Here is a 24,740-nt window from a genome sequence, read left to right as displayed (position 1 = left end):
CGGGGAGCAGCGGGCCGGGGCGCGGGCCCCTTCCCGCACGTTCCGGCAGGGGCGGCCGATGCGGTGGCAGCCGCCGCTCCGGCCCCCCGCCGCCCCAGCAGCGATGCCGGCCGCTCCGGGGCGGGCTCGGCGCTTCGCCACACCCCACACGCCCCGCGGGAGGACACCGGGGGCCGCCCCGGGGCTCCTGGGCCTGTGCGCCGGGCGCCCCTCGCCCCCGCCCGGGCTCCCACCGGGTCCGGACGCTGCGCCCACCCCCTCGGCCTCCCGCCTTCCCCTCCCCTTCCCCTCCCGGTCCCTCCTCCCCGCCGGCGCCGGCCGTGCCCGCCTCGCTCCCCGCCCCGGCTGAGGGGCGGCTGCCGCTGCTGCTGCCGGCAGCGGCTCCGGGAAGATGTCCGAGCGCGGCGGCTTCTACCGGCAGGAGCTGAACAAGACGGTGTGGGAGGTGCCCCAGCGCTACCAGAACCTCACCCCCGTCGGCTCCGGCGCCTACGGCTCCGTCTGGTAGGTGCGGGGTGGCGGGAGAGGGGCCGGGAGCCGGCAGGTGCTGCCGGTCGGCAGCGGGGGGGGGGGGGCAGCCCCGGCGCCGCCCCGCGGGGGCAGACAATGCCGGGGAGGCGGGAGGCCCGCGCGGCCGCGCCGAGCGCCGGGGGTCGCCTGCGCCGAGCGGGGCGGGCGGGGGGATGCCCGCGCGGCGGCGGCGGCGGGCCGGCCCCGAGCGTGCCGGGGCGGGGGCGTGTCCGCTGGGCAGCCGGGTGTGGCGGCGCGGCGCTGGAGCTCTCCCCCACGGCTGGCGGCCGCGCGGGGCCGGGGCATGCCTCGCCGTAACCCGGGCAACCGGGCCCGCCGCCGGAGGACGGCCCCTGCCGGCCTTCCCGCCGCTGCCCCTCTCAGGCCGCCGCTCGGCCGCCCCCCGCCTCACAGGGGAGTCGTGAGGGTGCCGCCGGCTGCCGGGCCCGCTGGCCGCACCGCTGCCGGCGCCGCCGCTTCCCAGCGCCGGTTAAACCGACCGGCCGCCGCGGAGCCGCTCGTCGGTTGGCGCTGCTGGCGCCGGAGTGCAAATTGCCCCGAAGCCGAGAATCTTGCACAGTCATGGCGTGTCCGAGCGGGGAGGACGGGGAGGCAGCGGCAGGGCGCGGGGCACGGCTGTCGGAGCACGGCTGCCGGCCCGGGAGGGCTCACCGGCCCCGGCCCTGCCGGCTCCGGCCCCGGGCTGCGACGGGGTACACCTTCCAGGTGGAGAGGTTAGCGGGACTGCCCTCGCGGGCCCGGGGCACACACAGCGAGGATGAATTCTCTCCTCGGAAACAATGGGAGAAGCCCCTGGAGCGGGGCCGTGTAGGCAGGGCAGGGGTCGGGCAGGGCAGGCTGACAGAGGAGAGAGAGGGGTTTCACCCGGCGATTTCGGGGGGAATCGCAAATTAGGGCAGACTGCCGCCCAAGGGCTTCGGCGTCTTAGGGTTGCGTAAGCGTTTATAACATCTTATCATAAAACGTGTCCCTTCTTTTGATAATTACTGTATCAGCTTTGCACTTTTGGGAACTCCCAGTGCAGATTGGGCTATTATTTTCGTATTTGATGCACACTTAACTAGGCTTATAAAAGCTTTGAATCAATTTTTGGAAATAACAGTGATGTTTAAGGGGTTTCTGAAAAACAATTGTATTTCTTTTGTAAGCTGTGTAAGTAGAATTATGTAAAAACAATCCATAATGGGCCTTTAAATAAATGTACTACACAAAGAAGATTTCTTTAGAACTTAACTTTTTTTGCCATGGACTGAACCTGTGCAATAGTCGCTCACTTTTTTCTCTTCACAGTCAGATACGAGGGAACGTTTATGGAGTTTCATATTTGTTGGTTCCATCTCTAGTTCTGTGAAATGCCCCAATTACATGTAAACAAGGCATACGCATTTAAAAAACCTCCAACAATCAGCAGAAACACTCAGGACTGGTGTGAAGTATCTCCGAATTCTTCTCTGTTTTTATTAGTTCAGGCTTATGCTTGCACCAGGGAAATCAAGGCAAATATTGTGTGACTGTTGGTACCTGACGTTGTAGTTAAGCGTATAGTCCTGTGACTTATCTGATGTGAAGAGTTTCACAAGGACCTAAATAAAAGTCTAAACAAAAGACTATAAAATCTTAATTTACTTTCTCCTCTTCTATTTTACAAACTAGGAGCTAGATATACAGTAGGAGAGTAACTATTGTTGTGTTCCAACTGAACCTGCATTTCTGGTTATTTTCCCTCTTTATGCTGGCATAGTTTTAAGGGAAAGACCGACTCTGCTGAATTTTGTAATGAGATGTCAAGACTTTTGAGAAATTGCAAAGGAAATGAAAACATGTGGTGGTTCACTTGCAGCACAGCTGGTGCTTTGTTTTTTTTAAACTGTTAGTGTTGTTAATTCATTGTACTTCTTTTCTGTCTGCAGAGCCAAGGAAATCCTAGTATTTTATCAATGGAGAAGCCTAGGAACTGGGATATAAAATGAGACTGGAAGATGCTATGGGAAAGGCTTATCCTAAAATATACATTTAAGAATAGAATACAGCAATAAAATATTACTCTATATTAATAGCCTTGTTAACATCGATGCACTATAAACCCAAACAGAAGCTTGAATCTGAGGAAAAGGTTCGCATCTCTCTGAGAAGCCATCTATTTTTAGTGTCTATTGAAATTGATTTTTTTTTTTCCCCTCTATGTGCATGTGCTTTACCCAGGAGACCCATGAGACACGATCATTCCCTCGAGTAATATGCAGTATTGCTTTTGTGAATAATTGCACTCCTATTCAGTAAAATATCTAAAAACATATTTAAGTCTTAAAGAAACCACTGGAATTAAACAAATTCTTAAGTGCTTTGCTGAATAGAAGCCAAGGTCCTGAACTCCAAACACTGGCTTTAAAACAGGAACAAAGTTGTTGTAACAAAGCTTTTTCTACCTCAGTGAAACTTCTCTAGCCCTACCCTTTCCTTTTTTACAGTAAATTATCAGTTGCATCCGATAGACTTGTGCAACTGAAGTGATAACTGGTAATAAGAAACATTTTGTAAATATTTGCATTTAAGCTAACTTCCGCTTGCCCTTTTTTTGCTTGCAGCGCAAAATCAACAGAAGAGTTTGTGTCAGGAGGCTGTGTTTTGGCCGAATTTATTGACATTTCGTAAGTCTAACAGAATTCGTGTTTGGGTTAGTTTTTATATGCAGATGCATCAAATGTGCTACGGAGATAGATATTACTGTTTTAAAACAGATTCACTTTTAGAGAGGTATCTATATCAAGCACAGTGCTTTCCAGTATGTTTTTCTTGGTTTTTATTTAGATATGGAATATGTATAAAAAGCAAACCTTCCTTAGCACAAAGAGCTCTACTGCTTTTCTCACTTTTTTAACGACGCATCATAAAGAACAGTCCTTCTTGGAAATCCTCAGAACAACTCAGCCACACTGCCAAGCGGAGTTGCACTTCAGCATCTACGTGAACCACAGAAAGAACCGTGAGGCCTTTCCCTCAAGTATTTGACCCTTGCAGTATGTTCTGCGTTACTCTTGTATTTTAACTCTGTGGAGGGCCTCCTTGTACCCGGGCTCTTTCCTGTGAATGTTCTGTCATTTGCTGCTGTCAGATCTGACTTTTTCTAAATTTAGGAAAAAAAATTTAAAGCCCTGTGGAAGTGTGGTGTGTGTATGGTAGTTTAATTACATTTAAAATGATCAATGGAATCTTCAACAGTACGTTTTGGTTAATTTTCCTTTTTTCAGGGGTTGTTTGCATGTTAGCAAATACCAAATTTACATGCACAACTGTTTCTTTTGGAGTTGTTTTTCTTTTTGTGCTATAGCTTTGCTTATCAAGTTGAGCAAAACTGAATTAAATTTAAAGTTTTCTTGAAAAATGCATTTTCACAGTGTCCACCCTCAAAGTTGGATTTATCTCTCTCAGAAGTCAAAGAGCTGGTTGACTCTTATAGACCAGATGCTATCCCTGCTAATTGTGAGTTTTAAAAACATTTCGGATTTTAAGTGCAGCATTTAAGCTGATAGCCATTTGGATGGGAAGCAAGCAAGCTTGTTTTCACAAGGTCATCTTCATCTACAACCATTTTGTTTCAGTTCTAGAGAAAAGAGACAATTCACATCTCAGGTCAAACTGCATTTTAAACCCTTGTCCCTTGTGACTCTGCCTTTTAAGTAATAATTCTGGCTGTGTTTGAGTCTTTCGACTGTCCCGGTGATGTTGCTTACAAACTGGACCTCAGGCCTGCAGCATCTCTGCCTCCCTGCTGTATTACCCCGGTAGGTCCACTGTGGTTTGGTACCTGTCCGCCTTTTCCTCTGGGAGCTGGCGTTACCACCTGCTTGAGAAAAATCTTCTTCATCTCTTCTTTTTTAAAGACTTTTTATTATACCACAAATTATGTAACGTGGATAGATTTTTGGTTTACTGGTTGTTGGTTGTTTTTTTTTTTTTAAAGCCTGTATACCTCTTTTCATGCCAGCTTTTGTAAACTGTCTTCCAACCTACTTAGTCCTATTTTTGCCTGGGAGGTATAGACGGCCTTCTGCAGCATGCTGTCTGATCTCTCCGACAGGTTGTTTCCCATTAGCATATTGCAAGCTCTGTGTTCTGCCTTCTTTGGAAAGAACAGACTTTGCAAGATGAACCAACGTGCGTCCAGAGCTTCTTCCCAACCAGAAACTCCTGCATTGTTTCCTCAGAGGCCGTTGGCATCAATACTACTTAGATAGTGCAGTCGGTCTCTCTTAATTTTAAGAGTATGCAATGCCTGACACCAACTCAGGTGACATAACACATTTTAAAAAAGAGGCCTGCTAAGTCAGAGTGTAATGGCACAGGCCTCAGTTTAAGAAAAGCGGGAAAGCAAAGCCTGCCCTAAGTCATTTACGCAATGCAGCACTTCAGCAGGTCCCTCCATCCTGCTAACTTTAAGTGCATGCTTAAGATCCATTAAGTTTTTGTCCTGGGCAATTTTGGGTAAAAATGGTGGAAGGTGGGGTGGTGTTTAGGCTTCTATTTTGCTTTGAGGAAGTACAAGTGGAAAAATAGAAGCAGAAGGCTTTAATCCTGAAGTTTAACCCCTTCTTTCCCCCCGTCCACCCTGTCCTGTGCTTCTGCTTAGATTGTCACCCACAAGTGTTTTGAGGGCAGTAGCTTGCACGATGGGAACATAACATTGCTGATACTGTCCTTTTCACATTGAGGACCTCTAGGGAGATGCTGAGACAGCTCAGTAGCATGTGAGGTTTTTTAAAAGCTGATATAATTTGTCATTGAATGACAAAGAAAAATTCCTTCATCCAAGATTGTACCTGATGACTTCTGAATGATAATGTTTTTTTAAAGGGACCTTTTACTTAGCTGTAGTGATACAAAGTATATGATTTCACCTACGAGATCAGGTTACTGGAGTTATTATATGTGTCACTGTAATGTTACATGTTAGTTTAAATAGTAAATGCTGAGATAGGCTTTTAGAGTAGCAGTAACACACACCTGCTGTGTGTAAATACAGCTGCAAATTGGAGACCGTATAGGTCTCTACAGGCTAAAGGCAGAATCCCAAGCGCATGTAGAGCCAGCTGATTTCAGTGGACTCCCTTTGGGCTGTTCCTCTTTCGGATTAGGTCTTTTGTTTCCAATGCAAGTACAGGGGCTGAACTTCATCCTACATATGTTTATGGTTATATTTTATTGGAAGCATATCAAACAATATTGTTAAAATACTGCTGTCCAAGATCCGTTAGCAGTTGTCTATTTTTGGTATGCATCATTCAGAAGGAAAGTTCTGAATCCTTTCATTAGTTTTGCAGATATTTACAATGAGCCCTTATAAGCTTATTCAAACACTTGCTTGAAAACTGAGTGAGAGATGAAGGCCGATATGAGAATCCAGTCAGAGGCAGGACCTCTTAAGAGTGAGTACATGTAATAACAATACTTAGAAACAAGGCCTTGAAAGTGAAGTTTCAATAGGGAGGAAAACTAAATAAAAGGAGTTGCATGATCAACGTTACAGGTTAGGACGAGGATCTTTGCAGCAGCATTGCTAGAATGAATGGATGAAAGTAAGTGAAGCAAGAAAAAACGTTGCAGAGTGAGAAAGATCCTCAGAGGAACATGATGAAATAGCTATTAGGGATGAAAACACAATGGAGTTGCAGCTACAAAGCCAAGGGAGGTCAAGAATTAAAGAAATTTTGTGAAAGATACATGAAGGAGGATGGAAGAGTGTTTCTGAGCACTGGCCAGGGAGACATCACTAGAGAGTTCCTTGAGTGGTTTTGTTGGAGTACTAGGATGGAATGCAGATTGCTTATCATTCCTTTGTCCACTTTCATCCTGCATATCTTCCAGTTGTTGGAACAGTGTAGTTACTGACTTCGGAAAGGAAAGGGAAGTGGGATGGTAATTAGCGGAGTCAAGGTTCCTATTTAAAATGAAAGTGTCTAAGAATGCTTTTAATGAAGGAGATTTGAATCAGGAATGAGGTGTTTGTGGAGATGGATAAGAATGGCTGAGATGGAGATCTTTAGGTACGATGTTGTCACAAAGCCGGTGGAGTAGTTAGAGAGCAGATGAGAAACATCTGTATGTGTGTGAGGAGGGTAGTGGAAGGAGTTGTAGGAAGGGTGAAGAAAAGGCAAGCTCAAGAAGTGAGGAAGACCGCTTCGTATTGTGCAGGTTTTCTTTTAGGAGGAATTAATGAGATCTTTTTTAGAGAGGGAGGGGGCATGAGATGAGCCAGTTGTGGCAGAAAGACAGCGAGAATCATGGAATTACAGCTTTCTGTGTGGCTGTAGGAATACATTAGCAGAATAAAAACTCTCTGCGGAGGGTCTCCTCCATCCCTACTTCAATATAATTCGTTATAATATGCACCTTCCCGACCACATGATGCAGCAGTGGCATAGCTAACTGCTTTCCTCTCCTGCCATCGGTCGTGATTGTGATTGCAGTTGGCTAGGGGACACAGTACCTGTTCCAGACCCCTTAAAGTCTTAGGGCCTTGTTGCTTCAGCACAGCTTCCCAAGGAGCTGTTTGCAATTTCAGAACCTATTAGCTAGATGGTACCAAAAATCCAGTATCTTAGTTCTGTGTATACAGTCAGGAAGGAAGAGGGTGTTTCAAAACCCCTATGTGACCTGGGAACAAATTGCTACCATTTAGTATTTTGGCTGTTGTAGAGAGAGAAAACAGGAAATGTGAAGGAGAAGTGGGGGAGGAGTAGGAAAAAGGAGGACAAGAATGTAAGTGAGATCTCGTCTGTTCAGGTTTATGTAATGTATTTGAAAGCACTGGTATTTTTCATGTTAAACTTTATATCCAGATTAACCACGAGCATTTCTAGCTGTAGCTTCTAAGCCCACAGTTTGTAACTACCTGGCAGTCTTTTTTAATGAGATGCTGAACAGAATACGTTTGTCATTAGCAGTGTACTGTCTTAGTGGCAGCTGACAGATTTTCTTGTTTAAATACTGACATTGGGCTTATAGGCTATCTAAAATACATTATTATTTTAGTATCCATGAGTTGGTTCCACGTGCTGAGGAAGCTAACAGCTTATTACTCCAACCTTCTCTGTTTTTCTCGCAGGCATGATTTTAAATGCATCACTCCCACTGATGTAAGCTGTACTGTCTATAACTTCACCTAGAAAAGTGAGACTGCTCCTCTGTAAAGTTATTTGAATATTTAAGTCACTGTGGAGACATAAGAGACAGATCAGAAAATAAAAAATAGCTTGTGGATTCAGAGACTGATACAGCATTTTTATGATCATGTTGTTACATTGAAAGAAGACTGGTGATGCAGTCATGTAAACATATGGATAGCAATTATTTTATAGTATTTTTCAGTGTCTGCTTAAAAGTATGTACATATTTTTATGTTGGTTATGGAACAATTATGTTGCATATGTAAGAGATGTTTTGTGCTTTTATATTTAGATCTAGTGGCAAATTAATCTGAGATAATTGACAGTGATTGTACTAAAGCCAAAACAATTGATGCCAGTGCTCAGCATGGTGTATTGGAATAATAGCCAAGTGATGGGATATAATTTTACAATACAATAACCCGTCATCATCAAGCAAGGGGTTTTTTTCTCTAATGAGGAGATTAACATGTCGTTTCAGAGCTGCCCATTACTCATCCTCCCACCTTTTATCTTGTTATTTCGTTTTTTCTTTATGGTTTCCTTCTGATGCACATATATGTCATGATTTGTGTGGTTTAGTAAACAAACACACACTCTGTACCTTAAATCCAGCTCTTAGTGGGCGGAAATCACCAACTTGAACTTGCATAAAGTAACAAAACATTTATAAAGAAGGGACAAACAAACCGTTTCCTGGGTTTACTTTGCTGCTTAACTTAAGTTTACTGTGGGTGGCCTTTTTCTGTTGTTCTCTTGCTGCATTGCCAATAGCTATTATGGTCCATTTTCTGGTATTGGATAGATGCTGTGTGTGCTTTTTTCAAGACTGTTCTATATCTCAATAAAAAGTAGCTCTATTTATTTTAAAAAAAAAGTTGTATATTAAAAAAGAAGATCTAACCTCAATGGTTAGATTCTCTGTGTGTTGACCCCTCCTCCGTTCCTTCCCCTCAATGCTTGCTCACATACACTCTTCTGCTGCTGTAACTTGTTTTTCTCAGGAATTCAGGATCTTAGAAATTAAGGGGACATTTGTCCACAAGGAGGTTCATGTCTCCTGTAATGGAAGGAATCAGTGGGTACATGAAAGGATGCTGAGGTCTGTGGATAAGAGCTCAAAGTTGTGGCTGTACTAAATATGTGGCAGAAATTCTGTGTACTTTCCATTTTGTTTTCTGGATGTTACCTTCTTTCTTACCAAAATCGGTAAAGTTCTGCCCATGTGAATCTGTGTTTTGAGCATGAATTGCATTTTTTCTTTGTTTTTTCTCTTAACACTTACATGTAATGGGGAATCTTCACGTGTTCTGGAGGAATGTGACCCAGTGAAGGAAAGAAACTTGTGTTGTGCTGCAGTGAAAGAAATAAAAATAGAAGCCTAGAACAATATGGGGAAAACCCAGACCCAGTGTCATTGTCACATGGAACAAATTTAAGGATCTGCTTGCGTACAGCATTCTCTCCAAGTTTGGTATAGTGTGTCCAGCCAGTTGTCAAACTTATGACGATGTAGGGGTAACAGCCTCGCAAGCTGGGACACTGAATTATATAAAATAAATTGGAAAAGAGTTTTCTCTATTTTTTGCACTTAACCCCAACTGAATCACTTAGAATAAGTATATCTAATTATTTGTACAGATATAATGCTTCCACAAGCATAAAATCACACTTTGTAGACAACCAAAACCTTGTGGTTATCTGGGGTGATGGGGATGGAATATCGGCTGACACAGGTAACCTACAGTAAATGGGGAGTTCACTGCGGACACAAGACTGGCACCACGTACAACCAGCTTGCGTCATGCCTTCATCTGGCATCAGCTAGGCCTGAGCTGGCTCTGGAAATGAAGAGAGCTCCCTAGACCAAACACTGAGCTCAAGCTGAACTTTTTGCAGGCTTTTTTGGGTAGTACTGTGCCCGGCTAATAAGCCCTCTCCGAACCCAAAGCATTAGGAAGTTCAGGGACTGGGTGTAGTCCAAGGGGAGCAGTTGATCCCAGGAAGAGTTCTTCCTGCATTGGATACTGGAGTTTACTAAATAGGGTACGAGCTGACGCCATGCGTGGTTTGTTAGGTTGGGCTCCCGCAAGCGGCCCTCCAGCTCTTCAAGCAAATTTGATCCTGAAGGCTAAGTAGCCATAGCTGAATAGTGTGCTCCTAATCCCAAAAGCCCTGAAGGGTCTGAGCAGGCTGCGCACCTGAATGGCTTGTCTGTCCAGTATTACTGCTCTGCAACCACAGAGGATAAACTGTCCGTGGATACTAGGGAAATGACTGTATGTGTGGCCATTTTTACAAACATCAGCTACTAAAAATCCGTGCCCCATCAAAAGTGATGAAGTTAGGATGAAGCTGTTAAAATCCTGTGCTTTTTGCCTCCTGAGTTTTTGGACTGCATTTGCTTCCTATGTTCAAACTTTTCTCTGAAACCCTAAGAACTGGGAAAGTGTGCATATAAATAGAGATTCGTATTTCATCTAGTGGAACTTCAATAGAATTATTAAATATAGGAGTTGACAACACTGAAAAGGTAGGTCTAATTTAAGCAATGCTTGAAAATCACACTAAGCAAAAGTCTCTAATCTGTGTGAAAATAAACGCCATCTCTGTAAGCAGAGTAACAGCTTTTTATCCTTGATCTTAGAAAGGACAGACAGCAAAAAATGTGTCATAACTGCAAAGGGTTCTGCGTCAAGAACGATCATATCTGAAAAAGCTATTGCTAAGATTGTTACAAAGTTGTTTCTTGTAAATTAAAAAAAATAGTAATAATTGTGTTTCTTTTTAAATTATGATAGAAAATCTGTCTAAAGTGCTGTTCCCATATTCTATCGAGGCACGTGAGCATACTGCTTAACGATATAATACTCAAGATATGCAATTAAAAAGTCACTTATTTTCACTGCCTACATCAAATTAAATGCTAACAGTAAAGAATAGATTAGAGATGGGAGACAATATCCCTTTGCAAGTATCAAAGTTTATCTCCATTGTACTATTCTGTCCAGCTACATGAGGTAACATCATAATCAGAGGTACGACACCTCGGAATAAGTAGTTTCAAAGAAAATCAGGAAACAGTAGCTGAACCATTGGAAGGATGATTTGTTTGCAGGTGTAAGCGAGTATAAACCAGGTATAAACACAAGTGGCTGGCCAAAGCTGAAGCCTGTAGAAAATAACCTCGCAAAAGAAAAAGGAGCTGTAAGTTGCCGGCAGTTGTTTGTGAGGCAATGCAAACACCAAGAGGCTGGCGGAGAAGCCCTCTCCAGTCTCGGTGCAGAAGTGGGGAGCGTGTGAGTTGGGTGTCATGCAGGGTAAGGGGAGGTGAGGGCCTCTAACCCTTTTCTTCCCCATTAAATCAAACTAGTTAACAGCATGGGTTGTTTTGGGTTTTTTTAAGAAGCTGTTTTGAACCATTTTAGTCGGCGTGGTTACAGGCCCCCAAGGAAGGGTTTGCAGGTGCCAAGCACAGGTGGGCCCATATTTTCACCATGACTGGGACCAGAGAGATCCTATCCAGGGACTAGTCTGAAAGCTGAACATTCCTGGGGAAATCACAGAGAAAGGGAAGGAGCTCATCCTGCCACCTAACAGTTTACTTAGAGTATGATGAGGGATTCAGGGGACAACCCAGATTGCAGCTATGATGATATAATAGCAAGAGGGGGAGACCAAGTCTAAAACAAGAGGCGAAAGTGTACCTGGGGAGGAATGCAGGCAGTGGCCTGCCGCTTGCAAAATGTGATCACAGAGGCAGTAGTAGAGATCACAGATACAAGTCATCCTTGAATCTGACAAACAAGAGTGTTCAAACAACGTGAAATCTATTTTTGAATGCTTCACTGTTAATAACTTGAATTATGATGATGGTAAACCAGGCGAGGAAAGAGCCTGAAGGCATTAGCTCTGATTATCATTTGGTACAGTTTCTTGACTGTGGAGGAACTCATTTAAACCAAGTCAGTCTCTGGCCTGTGCAGCTTCAATTCATGATTTCCCATTGGAGGTCCCAGGACTCAAGTTGCCATTTGTTTCCTCTTTCTTTTATTTTTTTTTTTCTTGCTCCTTAGGTGCTTCCATCCTGGGTCTAAAAAGCTGCTGTCATAAGAATTAATGAAGCTAAAAAAAAATAGTGCTTTATACCATCTAAAAGCTTTGCAGCCTTGAGTCATACGGAGGGTAAAAAGCAATCCATCTTAAAGATCAGTGGTTTTTAAACCACTGAAACCCACATTTGACCTTAGAATCGGGAGGAGAGGGATGTTTATCATGATAACAGGGTTTAAAACCTAATTCCTCCCAGCCTTGTATAATGTACACAGTATTTCACAAACCGGTACAAACATGAGTGGGAAGGCTTGTGAATTACCAGAAGAGCTGAGATGTTAAGCACAGACTGCTGTTTTGGGTAATGTTATTTATTTATCTGGATAAACATTTCCTTTTCCACTGGAAAAAAGTTAGAAAGGATATAGAGAGTATGTATTTGTGAGACTTGGCAGTGTTCTTCAGTGGCTTCGTTGGCCAGGATTACACACAGGGCAACTATATCTAATCTTTGTTACATTAACAGCTAAGCATTGGCTTCCTTTTTATTTCTTCAGATTTACTTCTGCAACCTTCATGTTGTCCCTGTGGCCAGTCATGTGGAATTTAAGATATGTCTGTTGTCAGTTCTTCTCACACCGTTCATTCCTTGAGCTGTTCCACGTATTTGAGCAACACAGCATCTTCATATCCTGAATAACTGTGTCCCTACCCTACTGTTGGAACAAGTATCTCTGTCATATCCCTTCCACCCACTCCTCAGAGTGATACCAGTCTTCTCCTTCTTCCTATGCTTGCTTTCTTCTGCTCAGGAAATGCCCTTCCTGAGGTGCTCAGCAAAGCCACAACCCTGTACACCTTTAAGGCTTCCCTGAAGATCCACCTCTGTGATGCTTGCAAGAAACTAGCTAAGTAATCTGCTTACCTATTTCATTTACCTCATGAGTGACTCACTCCTTCCATGGTGCCTGCAAGAAACTTGTTGATTAAATCTGCTTCCTCTTACTCTGTTTTTATCAAATAAAAATGTTGCTGGATTGTGCCCTGCGTTGGCCTTCGCGGAGGTTGGATGAATTCTAGGATAACTGGATCGCGATCACCTTTCGGATGCCGCTCTGTTCTTCCTGCCCATTTGTTGCTTGTATTCTTTGTTGCTTCTCGTTAGAAACACCACCTTGTCCTCCAGCTGCCTGCAAATAAAGAGGCTTTGCTCTTCACTTGGCTCTTCATGACTTTAGCAGAGCACCAAATATCTGTAGGAGTCCACCTACTTGGAGCTGATCATAGGCTCAGTGTATTAGTTTGGGAGCTACTCCAGGCACGATCAATGTTTTTTGTCTCTAGCAGGTGTCTCCTACCACAATTTGCAGGAGTGTCTAAAACACTGTTCATAAGGAGCTAATAGTATTTGGTGTGAATGTTGACTGTTGTTCATCCTACTCCATGCATTTTTCATGTTATCTATTTTTCGTGTTTGTAACTCCAAAAAAGTTCTGTAAGATAAATGTGTGTGAAGGTTCTCGGCTTGCTAATGCTCTCCAGCAAGCATAGATAGTGTTAGCCACACTTTAAATAGAGAATTTCAAGGTATTTTAATTGAACACAATTTTAACTTAATGGATAAGAGTAACAATTTAAAGAAATTTTTTTTCTTCATAAGAGAAGGTAGCAAACTAAATGTTTTTATAATTGTACTGCGTAGTGTCATGAAGTAATACATACAGGGATCATTTTTATTCCTGTGCGACGTAACAGGCAGCATTTATTTGTGGCTTGTTGTGCTTGTCATGTCTTTCTAATGCACAAAAACCAGTGGGTCTCCCTTTTGTGCAAATGGTGATGTGTGTATTTAGTGTCCTCTTCAGCGGGGCATCTCCATCTGAATGAAGTTAAGCACATGCTGTGTGTCAGCAGGATCTGTGGGCTGGAGTGTGACATGTACCCGTTGTTCGCTTGTTATCAGCATTTCCCGGGGAAACGGTATGGCCTTGGCTATGTCAACATCCTCATTTGATACCAGTTTTGTGGCATTATCATCTAGCAAGCTAATGGTCACATAGGTAATTAATACTGCTAGACACACTGGCAGCATTTCTCTAATTAGTAAAACTCCAGATTGTTCAGTAAGACCCAGAGTTTGAATCCCCATATTCCCTACGAGCTTTGCCTTGGAGCTGGAGCTGCACTAATGGAGCTAATCCTCTGGTTACTTTTCCTGCCATATGGGGAAGGGTTACCCGGGGATGAGTCCTGAACATTGTCATAACCATTTGTAATTTGCTAGATGGAAAACAAGGGAACTGTCTTTGAATACTCAGAGTTACTGCTGACCAGCTCCCCCGGTTGCAGTCCCTGAGTAGAAGGTGAAAGAGGGCAAAGGAAGGAGTAAGAGCCCCCAGGAGAGTACAGGTTTCTCCAGTGAACTAGCTGAGAGCTTTAAAGTAGAACATGCCATCAACGTGGACTTTTTCTTTTCCTCTTCTAGTTCAGCTTATGATACCAAAACAAGACAGAAGGTGGCAGTAAAAAAGCTTTCAAGACCTTTTCAATCACTTATTCATGCGAGGAGGACCTACCGAGAGCTTAGGTTGCTCAAGCACATGAAGCATGAAAACGTAAGTGGAGAGCGAGTTCTTTCCCTTTGGATTTGTATGACAAAAGTTTGCAATACAGGCTTAATTTCAGTTAGGTACAATCTTTTTCCAAAAGTATATGCAACTCTCTAGCTACCCAAGATACCTGGACCTAGCCATCTTATGTGTAGTGAAGTCACTGGACTTTGAAGTAGAGATTTTCAGTAAAAGGCTGCCTTTTTATTGAAAAATGATCTCATTTCATCTTAAAAATGCAGCCAATGAAATCCAAAACAAGTGGTCCTACTCTTCGGTAACTAAAGTAGTAAGAGTGTTCCGCTCACTACTGTTGGATGCTCTTGAAACATCAGTCCAGGAAAAAAAATACCTCAGACCTGCTTTTGCTGAATTTGGATTCTGTTGAGAAATTAAGGGCAGATACTCTCATTGAAATTAACAACAGTGTAATATCTAGATGAAAGATAGTAGAACTTCAGGCCCCAAATAATTGAGTACTATTCTAAGTTTATGTGGCAAACAGTTGATTTCAGTGGGAGTATCCACCTGCTTAAAAGTAACTTGATGAACTGAAGCCTGAATAAAATATAGTGGATTGAAAAGTATCCTGGAGAAAGGATGCTAAAAAAGTTAAACAACAGAACAAGATAACCGATGAAATTGTGCATAATCTTAAGTATAACAAGTGTATAAGCCATGTGTCAGCTTTTTTGTAATGAGACGTTACTTTTCCTGCCTTTATTTTTGATTGAAGTCTTGTTGTAATTACTTTTTGTAATTAATATAATTTTCTGTTGGTCATGGAGACAGCTGAGGCTGTATCTGTATAGACCACCTATTGTGCCAGTTGTACTAAGTTTTCAGGATGACCATATGCCATATTTTTGTAAGTTTCATCCCCAAAATGCTAAGCACTGTCAGTACTAATTACATGTTGCTTTACAGATTCCTAAAAATAAAATGTCAATTCCCTCATCTTTCAGGTTATAGGATTGCTAGATGTTTTTACACCTGCAACATCAATAGAAAATTTTAATGAAGTGTAAGTAAAATTTTAAAATCATTCTGACTAGTTAGTAAGTAAGTACGTACCACTCTGGTTTTAAAAAGGAAGCACGTACTTCTCTAATAGACTTGCAGCCACAGTTAGCTTTGTGTGAAGAACCCAAATAGATCTTTTTGCAACTTTTCCACGAAAGAGGAGGCAGGAGGATGGGCCTCATTTTTGTACTTTTTTTGAATGATAATAAGATTATAGGTATACAGTAAATGGTTTCATGCTGCATAAATGACAGTAAACTTAAAACTTTTTCAGTTCAGTTATGCGTTAGCTGTAGATTACTTTTTCACAGCTAGATGGGATAGTTCAGGAATGCAGGAAAGTATTCTGTTGGTTAACTGAGACAAGGTAAATTGAGGCTAGATTCCTGACTAACCTAGGACTAGGTGTATTTTGGTGTTACTCAGACATAGGATTTATGCTGAGTTCCTCTTGGTTTACATCGTGTATAAGCACTTAGGTAAACAACTTAGCAGAAGAAATAGTAATGAATATATTTTTGTCTCCATGGAAATTAGTGGCCAAACCCCTTTGACTCTGGGGCAAAATTACACAAATGAGAACAGGGTATGATAGATGCATACTTTTGTCCCAGCACTGTTTTTGGAAAAGAATCAACACTGCTGCAGAATTTGTCAAAAAATAAAACTTCTAGTGGCAGGGGGGAGGGAAGTTACACAAAACACTCTTATTTTAACCAATCCAATGTTAATCTCCATCATCAGATATTTTGAGGCCTTGCAGGTACTGTAGTTCTGGTGCCTTAGGCTCCCGCTTTGACGTTGGGTGAGGCTTCCTATTCATCTCAAGATAGGATGCGTTCTCCCCTCACTGAACTGCTGTAGTGTGTCATGGAGAAAACAGAGACAAAAGCTTTTAATGTACCGTAAGGATTTTTCTTTTTCATTATATTAAATCTCATAGCTGTGATTCCATTATTAAAGCTCATAGCTGATTTAAAGGGCATAAACTGTGTGTTAGTAGAAAATGGAAAAGGAACCTACATGGGAATGTGTAGTTACTCTTTAGATGTGCTGCTTTTAGAGGGATTTATATTCTGCCATTCTTAAATGAAGTGTGTTCCTTTGTTTTCTTCTCTCTGTTTTATTTTCACAGGTATCTTGTGACAAATTTAATGGGTGCTGACCTGAATAACATTGTGAAGTGCCAGAAGTTAACGGATGACCATATACAGTTTCTCATCTATCAGTTACTTCGAGGTCTTAAGGTACTGGCTGAATGCAGGAGTTTTAAAGTCAGCAGCCGAAAAGTTGTAGTAACAACTGGTTCTTTGCAGTGACAGTACTTAACCACTTTTTTTTATGTCTTAAGAGTGCGCAGATAGCAGCAATCATTTCAGAAATTATCAGATCATTTTTCTAGCCAGAAATAAAACCCCAAGCCTGCCAATGTTTACATGCACAATGCATGTGAATACTCCCCTTGACCATTAACTTTAGATCACTGCTTATGTAAGTTATTATTGAAGGAGAATCACTTGCATATAGTGTCTCAGGTGAACATGTTCTGTAGCGCACAGTGTGTGTTTTAGACATTTCACCTGTCACGAAAAGGTAGTGAAAAAACTTCTGAAGAATGTGAAATTGATAAAGAACCATACAGCAAGTAACTCACATTTGTGCTTTGAATGACATGAGCCAGTCTGAAAAACTACAGCCCTGATTTTTGTAGAGGGCGTCACATGGGTGAAGAGATAACCAAGTTAGTTGGGTTCTTTGGGAAATATCTGGAAGTAGAAGTTTATCCTAGCAATATATGATGTTGCACACAGTCACCTAGTATTCACTCTGCCTGTAAAGTCCTTGTTTCCTTTAATCATATCAGTTAAAATTTATACAATTAGGTAACACAGGCGATTGGCAATGAAACTGTAGCAAAATTTTCTTCTGAAAGAATTAAAATATGTATAATTTTGCTGACATTAAACATCTAAGTGTCTATAAATGGGAGAAGATGTAGAAAATGCTTCCCGTTACTAGGTGATAAGCATTTTCTCAGACCAGTGTTGATTTTCCCAGGTATAAGCAAAAAGAAAAGAGAGGGGTCAGCTGCTTTAGTTGCTAACTTAACAGTAATTGATATTTTAGACATGGAAAATAACTGCATATTTGAAAGCAAGCCGTGGTAAATACTGGCTCTGAAATATACTTATTACATGATTTTCAGCAAGTCACCTTGTGCCTGAGACAGTAATTCTTACCATGCATGTGGGTTCTGTCAATTTAAGTGCAGATTTTAGTGAATAAAAATTGCAGAACTGAGCCCTTAATTGCTTTGTCTCATTTACTTAAGTTAATAGCTTAATTAGGAAGATGGATTCTGGAGTTAATTATCCAGCTTGCGGTTTTGAATATAAGGCTATGTTGTGTCAGAGCTTAAATAATAGTAAGAGTTGTGCTCTAACGTGAATATTAATTTCAGAAATGCACTCAGGTGCATTTCTGGCTCTGTTTCGAAGGGGAGGTGTTGATGGTGGCTCATCTCTTCTGGAATTACAAATCTCATGTCTCATTAGTCGAAGAACATTTGATCATACATAACTCCTCGCTTACATCTATGCTGGAGTCATTACAACGTGTATTCGCATACCTGAGTAAGCTTTGGGCTTGCTGGTGGGTGTGTTCAGCAGTACGGAGCACAGGCTTCGCACCCTGCAGAAGCTGTCTGAGCAGACAAAGCGCTAGCGTGGAGCTGCACAGTTTGGCAGGCTCCTGAGCTGGCTGGTAGAGGACTGCTTGGTGGCACCGAGAGGAGCTGTTGTCGTTGTCTCAGCAGAGCAGGGACACAGCTCCTTCTGTCGCAAGCGGTGGTTTGGTTTCCTCTCCGTTCAGCTGCTTACAGCTGTTGTGAGGAGCGCTCAGGGGTGGCCCTGCCCTTCCGATAAACAGCGCCTAGGTCTGGAACAAGAAGAATGCCCTTGTGTTTTCTTTGGGTTTTCGCAGTTGATACACAGGTTTTGCGTGTAATCTGCTCCTAAAAAAGAAGGTGAATTCAACTCTAGAGAACAGAAGAGAAGGTTTTCAAGGTCTTGCTCATGCTGGTCAGTAAGATCATAGATAAATTGGCTGTTAATCCTAACAAGTGAATGATAGGCAATTACAGAGTAAGCTTTTCTCAGTCTTTGAGTTTTAATGTTTTACGTAAAATAGCAGAGTCACTAAATAGCCACTGAAATACTACTTTGGGTCCCTGCTTTGAAAGTGGACCTGAAGTAACACTGTGGCTTAGGTGGGTGTTTTGGTCGCTAACCTGTCCCAGGGTGCGAGTATCTCTCGCCCACATTCAGCGTTTACAGCATGGGAAGGTGACTTACATCATCTAGGAGTCAACCATACTGCTCCCTAGGCCACTGACTTCACTGAGCCACTAGCTGATCAACATGGACATCCAGATAAGGCTGGAACAAATTCCAAATTGGTAAGAAACTTTCAACAGAAGAATCACTGCAAGTGCTATCTTTTATGGAGGAATCTAGTCTTCATGGTTACCTTTCTTGAAATATCCAGCTCTGGATAAGACAAAACAAGGAGGTTTTGAAGTTCGTCATACCTCCGTTTGATCTGAAAATGTAGAGTGACGTAAGTCTTTTCTGTATATAAAACAGTCAGTCTCAGAAGCGAAAAGATAAGACAAGTGACTTATACCTTCCTTCACCTCTAACTTCAGATCTTAACTTATTTTTTCCTTTTTGTTTCACAGTACATTCACTCAGCTGGAATCATCCACCGGGTGAGTTCACTCATTGCGATAATAAAAATGAATGCAGTGTGTCCCTCTGTGCATCAGCTGTGTCACTAAGACATAGTTATAATATACTTTAAAAGGTTAAAATTGTACTTGACTAACTCTCTCTGTTCCGCGACAGGACCTGAAGCCCAGTAACCTAGCCGTGAATGAAGACTGTGAATTGAGGGTAGGTATCATGCTGTTGTAATGAAGAATGTTGTAAAAGCTCTCAAGATGGCAGTTTTCTGTGAAAACATTAGCTGCCATTTTTATTTCCGGTTCCATTCATTTCAACTTTTTGTTACTTTTGCTCCCCTGGCATAGAAAACCCATTTCCATGAACATGTGTTTTCTCCCAAACATTAATTTAGTATGAACACAAGTACCTTTGCAAAACGTTCGTCCCTAGTTCCTCGCAGATGGTACACAGGCCATGAGTGAGTGCTTAACTGAGTATATCTTGAAAGTTTGACCTGTGATATGTATCTGCATCTGCCATGTTTAGGTGAAGCCTTGTAAGAACTTTCATTGTTATATCTGTAGAATATACAAGCTGAATTAAATAATGATATGAAAAAAGATACCAGTGTTACCAGTTACAGGCAGTAAAAAAAAAAAACAGCAAAAAAACCCCAACCAGAAAGAACCCTTTAATCCACACTTCTCAAATGCTATTTTAATGTACATGTCTATATAAATATGTATCTTTGTGTATCTGTGTGATAAGATATGACATAACAAGCATGAGACTCTGGAGAAGGAAAAGATGTGTTCTAGCTTTCTAAGCCTTTAAGCCTAAGAATGAGAAGTTTAGCTTTTCTCCATAACAGCCAGAAACATCTTTCTCCCTGTGACTGACACTCTGATGTAATCACTTTATTCCAGCTGCGAGGGATTTAAGAAAAGATTCCAAATACCTCAAGATCAGCAAAAAATCACAATAGTGAATAAGAGCAGTGCAGTTAGGTTCTCGCTCTAATCCGGATCTGTGGTGAGAAACTGTAGTTCCTGTTTGGTTTAGTGACTCTTGCAGATGCTCAGCAAGTTTCATGATTACCCCTTTAATGTCTTCATGCATGTATGTTCAGCATCTGTGAAATTTTATGGGTCATCTGGGTCTCATCATGCACTCTAAAATGTGTGCTGTATTTTTGTACTGTAAGTAAAGGAGACTTTTAATCTTTTTTTCTATTATTATGGTATCTGTGCAGCTCCCTGCCTAGCATTTGTTACACTGCTCTTTGCTTTGTTTATAGCTTTGCCTCCTCCGATGCCAAATTATTTTCTAATAGAACAAAGTGGTGAATATTTCCAGGTATAAACAAAAAGGAAGTAGAAGCAAAAAGAAGGAAAATGTGTATGTAGATGTTTGATAGAAGGGATCAGCTATTAAAGAACAATATTGCCGAAACCCTTATAAAAATAAGGGCATTAGTGTTCAAGTTTCATGCCATTATTCATGCTTTGTTTGCCTCATGCTTTTATTTTTGCTTATTTAAAAAATAAAGAATGCTTTTAAAGTATATTAGAAGTAAAGATGTTAATGTGTTAGTTATATCAATATTTTTCTTTAGGCTTTTTAGATCTTTAAACTGGATTACAACTGAGGAATTTTGAATGATACTCTTAAAATTTTCTTAGTCCCAATGAAAAGGATTAGCCATCAGCTTAATAAATAATCCTGGATCTCATCACGGGAGGTTGCCACTGATCTTAATTCACATTCCTATTTGAAGAGATGCTAACTAGCTCAGATGACTGACTCAACGAACAGCACTGAGGCTCAGATGGTACCCTTTCACAAGAGTCTCTCTGAGAGCTAGGGATACCTTTTCGCTCCATAATTAGTGGGACATAGACTAATCAAAAAATAGAAAGCAAAGAAATGAATGGGAAAAAATTAATTGAAATAACTTCCCATCAATGTAAACTTAGCAAGGGAGAGCATATGGAGGGGAACATTTTGCTATCAAGCCTATGAGTAATACATGTACCTAAACAGAGCTCCTTTGTTTTTTCGGTGAGGGAGTTCTACTGAAAACAGATGGTATGTGATTTAAATCTACCTTGTTACGCAGGATATATGTTTCTCTCCTAGTGGCATCGGAATGATGCGTGATTTGGGTAAATGCTTAGATAGACATGAGAGGGAAACAACAGAAATTCTGCAGATTTGTGACCAGCTCTTGTGGTCTTTAAATGTTTAAATGGCAAGTGGCACTTGCCGTTCCCATTTTACACAAACATTCCCAGTTGACAGTGTTTCATTTTTTATAGCAACAGTGCTTATTTTTAGCAAATGAATGTCAGAGGAAAGTTGAACTTGAGGCAAAATGTAAAGTTTGCCTTAGAGGACAAAGGGCCAGGCTTATCGCAGTGGAAGCATCTTTACACAGACCGTAGGCTGCAGGGGTACAGCAGGGAGAGCAGATGAGCTCGTCCGCAGAGTGTTGCTATTTTACTTCACCGACAGTGGGGGACTATGGATAAACTCAGAAATGAGTAATGAGGGAAATCAGTACCTATAACAAAAGTTAAAAGGGATTTTTTAAATTATTATTTATTATTTTATTTTTATTCTGTAGATTTTAGACTTTGGTTTAGCTCGACAAACTGATGATGAAATGACCGGATACGTTGCAACAAGATGGTACAGAGCTCCAGAAATTATGTTAAACTGGATGCACTACAATCAAACAGGTAAACTGTGAAGACTTGCATTTTGCTACAGCTGGATATAGTGATAGTTTTAAACCAAGAGGCAACTCTGTTTAAGGATCTCTTCGATTCATCGTACACATTTCTCTCTCCGTTTTTTGGCAGTTGACATCTGGTCAGTTGGATGCATCATGGCAGAGCTATTGAAAGGGAAGGCCTTATTTCCAGGAAATGATTGTATCCTTAACATAAAACATAAAATGCAGCTATAAAAATACTCTCTAATTCCTCCTTTTTTTTCTAATGACTTGAGTGTTTCTATGGAAATGTTTTTGATGTAACAAACTTCTAAAACAGTAAACAATTTTTGCTAATCTTTCAGTTTAGTGTATATGACAGCTGAATATGAGACCCACTGGTAGGAAAAAAAACAGTGACAGACTTTCCTAAACAACAACAAGTTACATTTATTCTTTGTTGTGTATCTGCACTTAAATAATAACCTAGTTACAACAGAGCAGATTTCTTCCATGTGTGTGTCTTACTGAAATAACATACGTTAAAACTGAAGCTGAGTAAAGGCAGTATTTTTCCATCGGCTAATATAATTTTTAAAAATAGAACTGCTTTTAGGCTGGAAGGTCCTAAAATGCAAACAAATTAACTTTTAAGTAATAAGTGAATTAATATTGTTATAAAAAAAGCCAGCAGTTCCAGAAATGCCACAGGAGCAACAAAACCCTCTCTTTTCTTCAGCGCTGTGCTGTGGTCCCTGCTGGAGCGTCAGGGGTTTCCACTGGTGTTTCCTGAGCTGGCAGGAGAAAAAAAAGAGCCATTGCTGAGGAGAGCAGTAAAATAATAGAAGAAAACTGGAGAAAAACAGATAATGAGGAATGAGGAAACAACTGCATCAGAGGAGGAAAGCTTTTAATATGAGAAACAAAGGCACATTCTTCTGTACTGAATATTGACATTTCTCACTACTCTGAAACCCCTCAAAAAGCAAACACTTCTGCTAAAACTAAGCCGTTGCCAGGTGCAAAACAACATCACATTAGAATTGCCTGAAAAACTGTTAAGAGAGCTGAGAGACCAAGTCTCCCGGCTGACCTTTCTATTGTGCTGAGCGTCACTAGGCTCTATTGTAACCACAGGCATTGTCCAGATGTTCATCATCTGGATGATGACTGTGCTTCAGACTGTTTGATTACATGATATGTGGTATTTGGAAAAATCAATACATCTAGTTTTCAAGAAATAAGGTATTTTTTGCTGTTATAAAATATTGTCTACAATTATATGATTACATCAATTTAAATAAAGCTGTAAAATAACCTTGAGTCTCTAGGGAAAATGTAATCTAGTTTACAGGTCATACATGACAATGAAAAATTAACATTTTCAAAGTTTTTAATCTTGACACTGATATAAAACAGATTTTTAAAGCTACCAAATGAGAATTTTTCCGCTTACCAGCCCTCAGATCAGTAATCTAGCCGTATGTGCTGTATCGTATTAGACTGTTCTTCAGAAATCCCTCAGATCTGAAACATAAATGTGCTATTAAAATTAAGTTTAAGAATATGTTAAATTGGGAACTAGGACAGGAAAGCAATATTTTGCACGCACCTTTCTCACGTACAGGCACACCTGACAGATTCATATAGTACAATAGAGAATTTGATACACCAGGAGTAGGCTTAAGCAGGTATGAATTTGTATCCTTCCATGGACTACAGTGGAATTGTCTTGCTGAATAGTTTTAAACATCTTCACTATTTGCATGAAAGCTCATTAATTGTTTAAACCCAGAAGGACTGCGTGCTGTTTATTTCCCTGAAATAATGCAGATATTGATCAACTAAAGAGAATAATGGAAGTTGTGGGCACACCCAGTTCTGAACTTCTGAAGAAGATATCATCAGAACATGTGAGTTCACAGCTTCATTCTGTTAACTGACTTTCTATCATTCTTTTCTCTAATTGGCATCGTATGTCACTGGTGTTACACAGATACTCTGATTTGGAAATGAGCGAACACTTTAAAATGATCTCTATTTTTTCCTGCTAGAATGCCACCATTCAAAAAATATTCTTTTCAGAGGTATCCAAATGCCTTGACTGTCAGCTGGATTAATTTTGATACTTGTTCTCATGTACTCAGTTTTTGAAAGGAGTTTTGCAGTTGGTCCTGATGATCTTTTATTTTGCTGCTATACTTATAATAGAAAAATTCCAACTGATGCTCAGCTCAGAGCATTATATTGTTGTTATTAAATCTGATGTCTCTGTAATTTTTATGCTTTCCGTTGTTGGGATCTAAACAGAGATATCAGAGTGAAATAATGTGTGTTCTGCATAAGTGCTCTTATTTGGATCCCTAATTTGAAATTTGTATTTATTCATCTCTGAATGCTTGTGTGAGGTCCACTTTCATGATAATATCTGTAGTTAACGGTGTGATTTTTAACTCTCCATATGACTTCTTTAAAATAGTAATCTAGTAAATGAACAATTTCCACTTTTTTTCTCTGCTAAAGCTACACTTAAAGAATTCACTTTAAGCAGTAACCGTGGATATCCAGCTGAGGAATGAGATGTGGTATTGATAGATAAAGGCAGGTGGTGGGCACAGTGTAAAAATTCAGATAAACAACAGCACACAGATACCTCCTGAGCTGAAGCTGTTTTCTTAAACCTTTTCTGTATACACACTAATACTAATGGCTATTTTTTCAGCCTGTGTCTATATTGATGGGTTTTCTTTGAACTTACTAATGAATACACTAGTGGGTTAAGTAAGCAGGAGCAGTAGGAGAGCCAGAGCAACACTGTATTTCAGGAGGGTCCAAGCATAACAAAACTTCATCAGGGCAGGCCAACGCACAGCCCCAGAGTTTGTGGTACCCAGCACCTGGGAATGGCCAGGGCAGGAGG

At 41.3% G+C, this 24,740-nt stretch overlaps 1 protein-coding gene across 1 annotated transcript in view; it reads left to right on the top strand.

Annotated features, from left to right (window-relative positions):
- Nucleotides 1-366: 366 nt before the first annotated feature.
- MAPK11 (mitogen-activated protein kinase 11) overlaps nucleotides 367-24,740 on the top strand; it is a 33,360-nt gene continuing 8,986 nt past the window's right edge. Inside the window, exons 1-9 of the mRNA XM_076329484.1 lie at nucleotides 367-504; nucleotides 14,233-14,362; nucleotides 15,322-15,380; nucleotides 16,515-16,626; nucleotides 19,119-19,148; nucleotides 19,285-19,332; nucleotides 21,731-21,845; nucleotides 21,969-22,040; nucleotides 23,654-23,733. Of these exons, the coding sequence (XP_076185599.1) occupies nucleotides 392-504; nucleotides 14,233-14,362; nucleotides 15,322-15,380; nucleotides 16,515-16,626; nucleotides 19,119-19,148; nucleotides 19,285-19,332; nucleotides 21,731-21,845; nucleotides 21,969-22,040; nucleotides 23,654-23,733 (759 nt within the window). The 5' untranslated portion in view covers nucleotides 367-391. The remainder of the gene's footprint in view (nucleotides 505-14,232; nucleotides 14,363-15,321; nucleotides 15,381-16,514; nucleotides 16,627-19,118; nucleotides 19,149-19,284; nucleotides 19,333-21,730; nucleotides 21,846-21,968; nucleotides 22,041-23,653; nucleotides 23,734-24,740) is intronic.

Source organism: Aptenodytes patagonicus, chromosome 1, assembly GCF_965638725.1.
Source record: "Aptenodytes patagonicus chromosome 1, bAptPat1.pri.cur, whole genome shotgun sequence".
NCBI lineage: Eukaryota > Metazoa > Chordata > Aves > Sphenisciformes > Spheniscidae > Aptenodytes > Aptenodytes patagonicus.
Note: the sequence above shows the minus strand (reverse complement) of the source record. Positions and strands in the feature narration are given on the sequence as shown.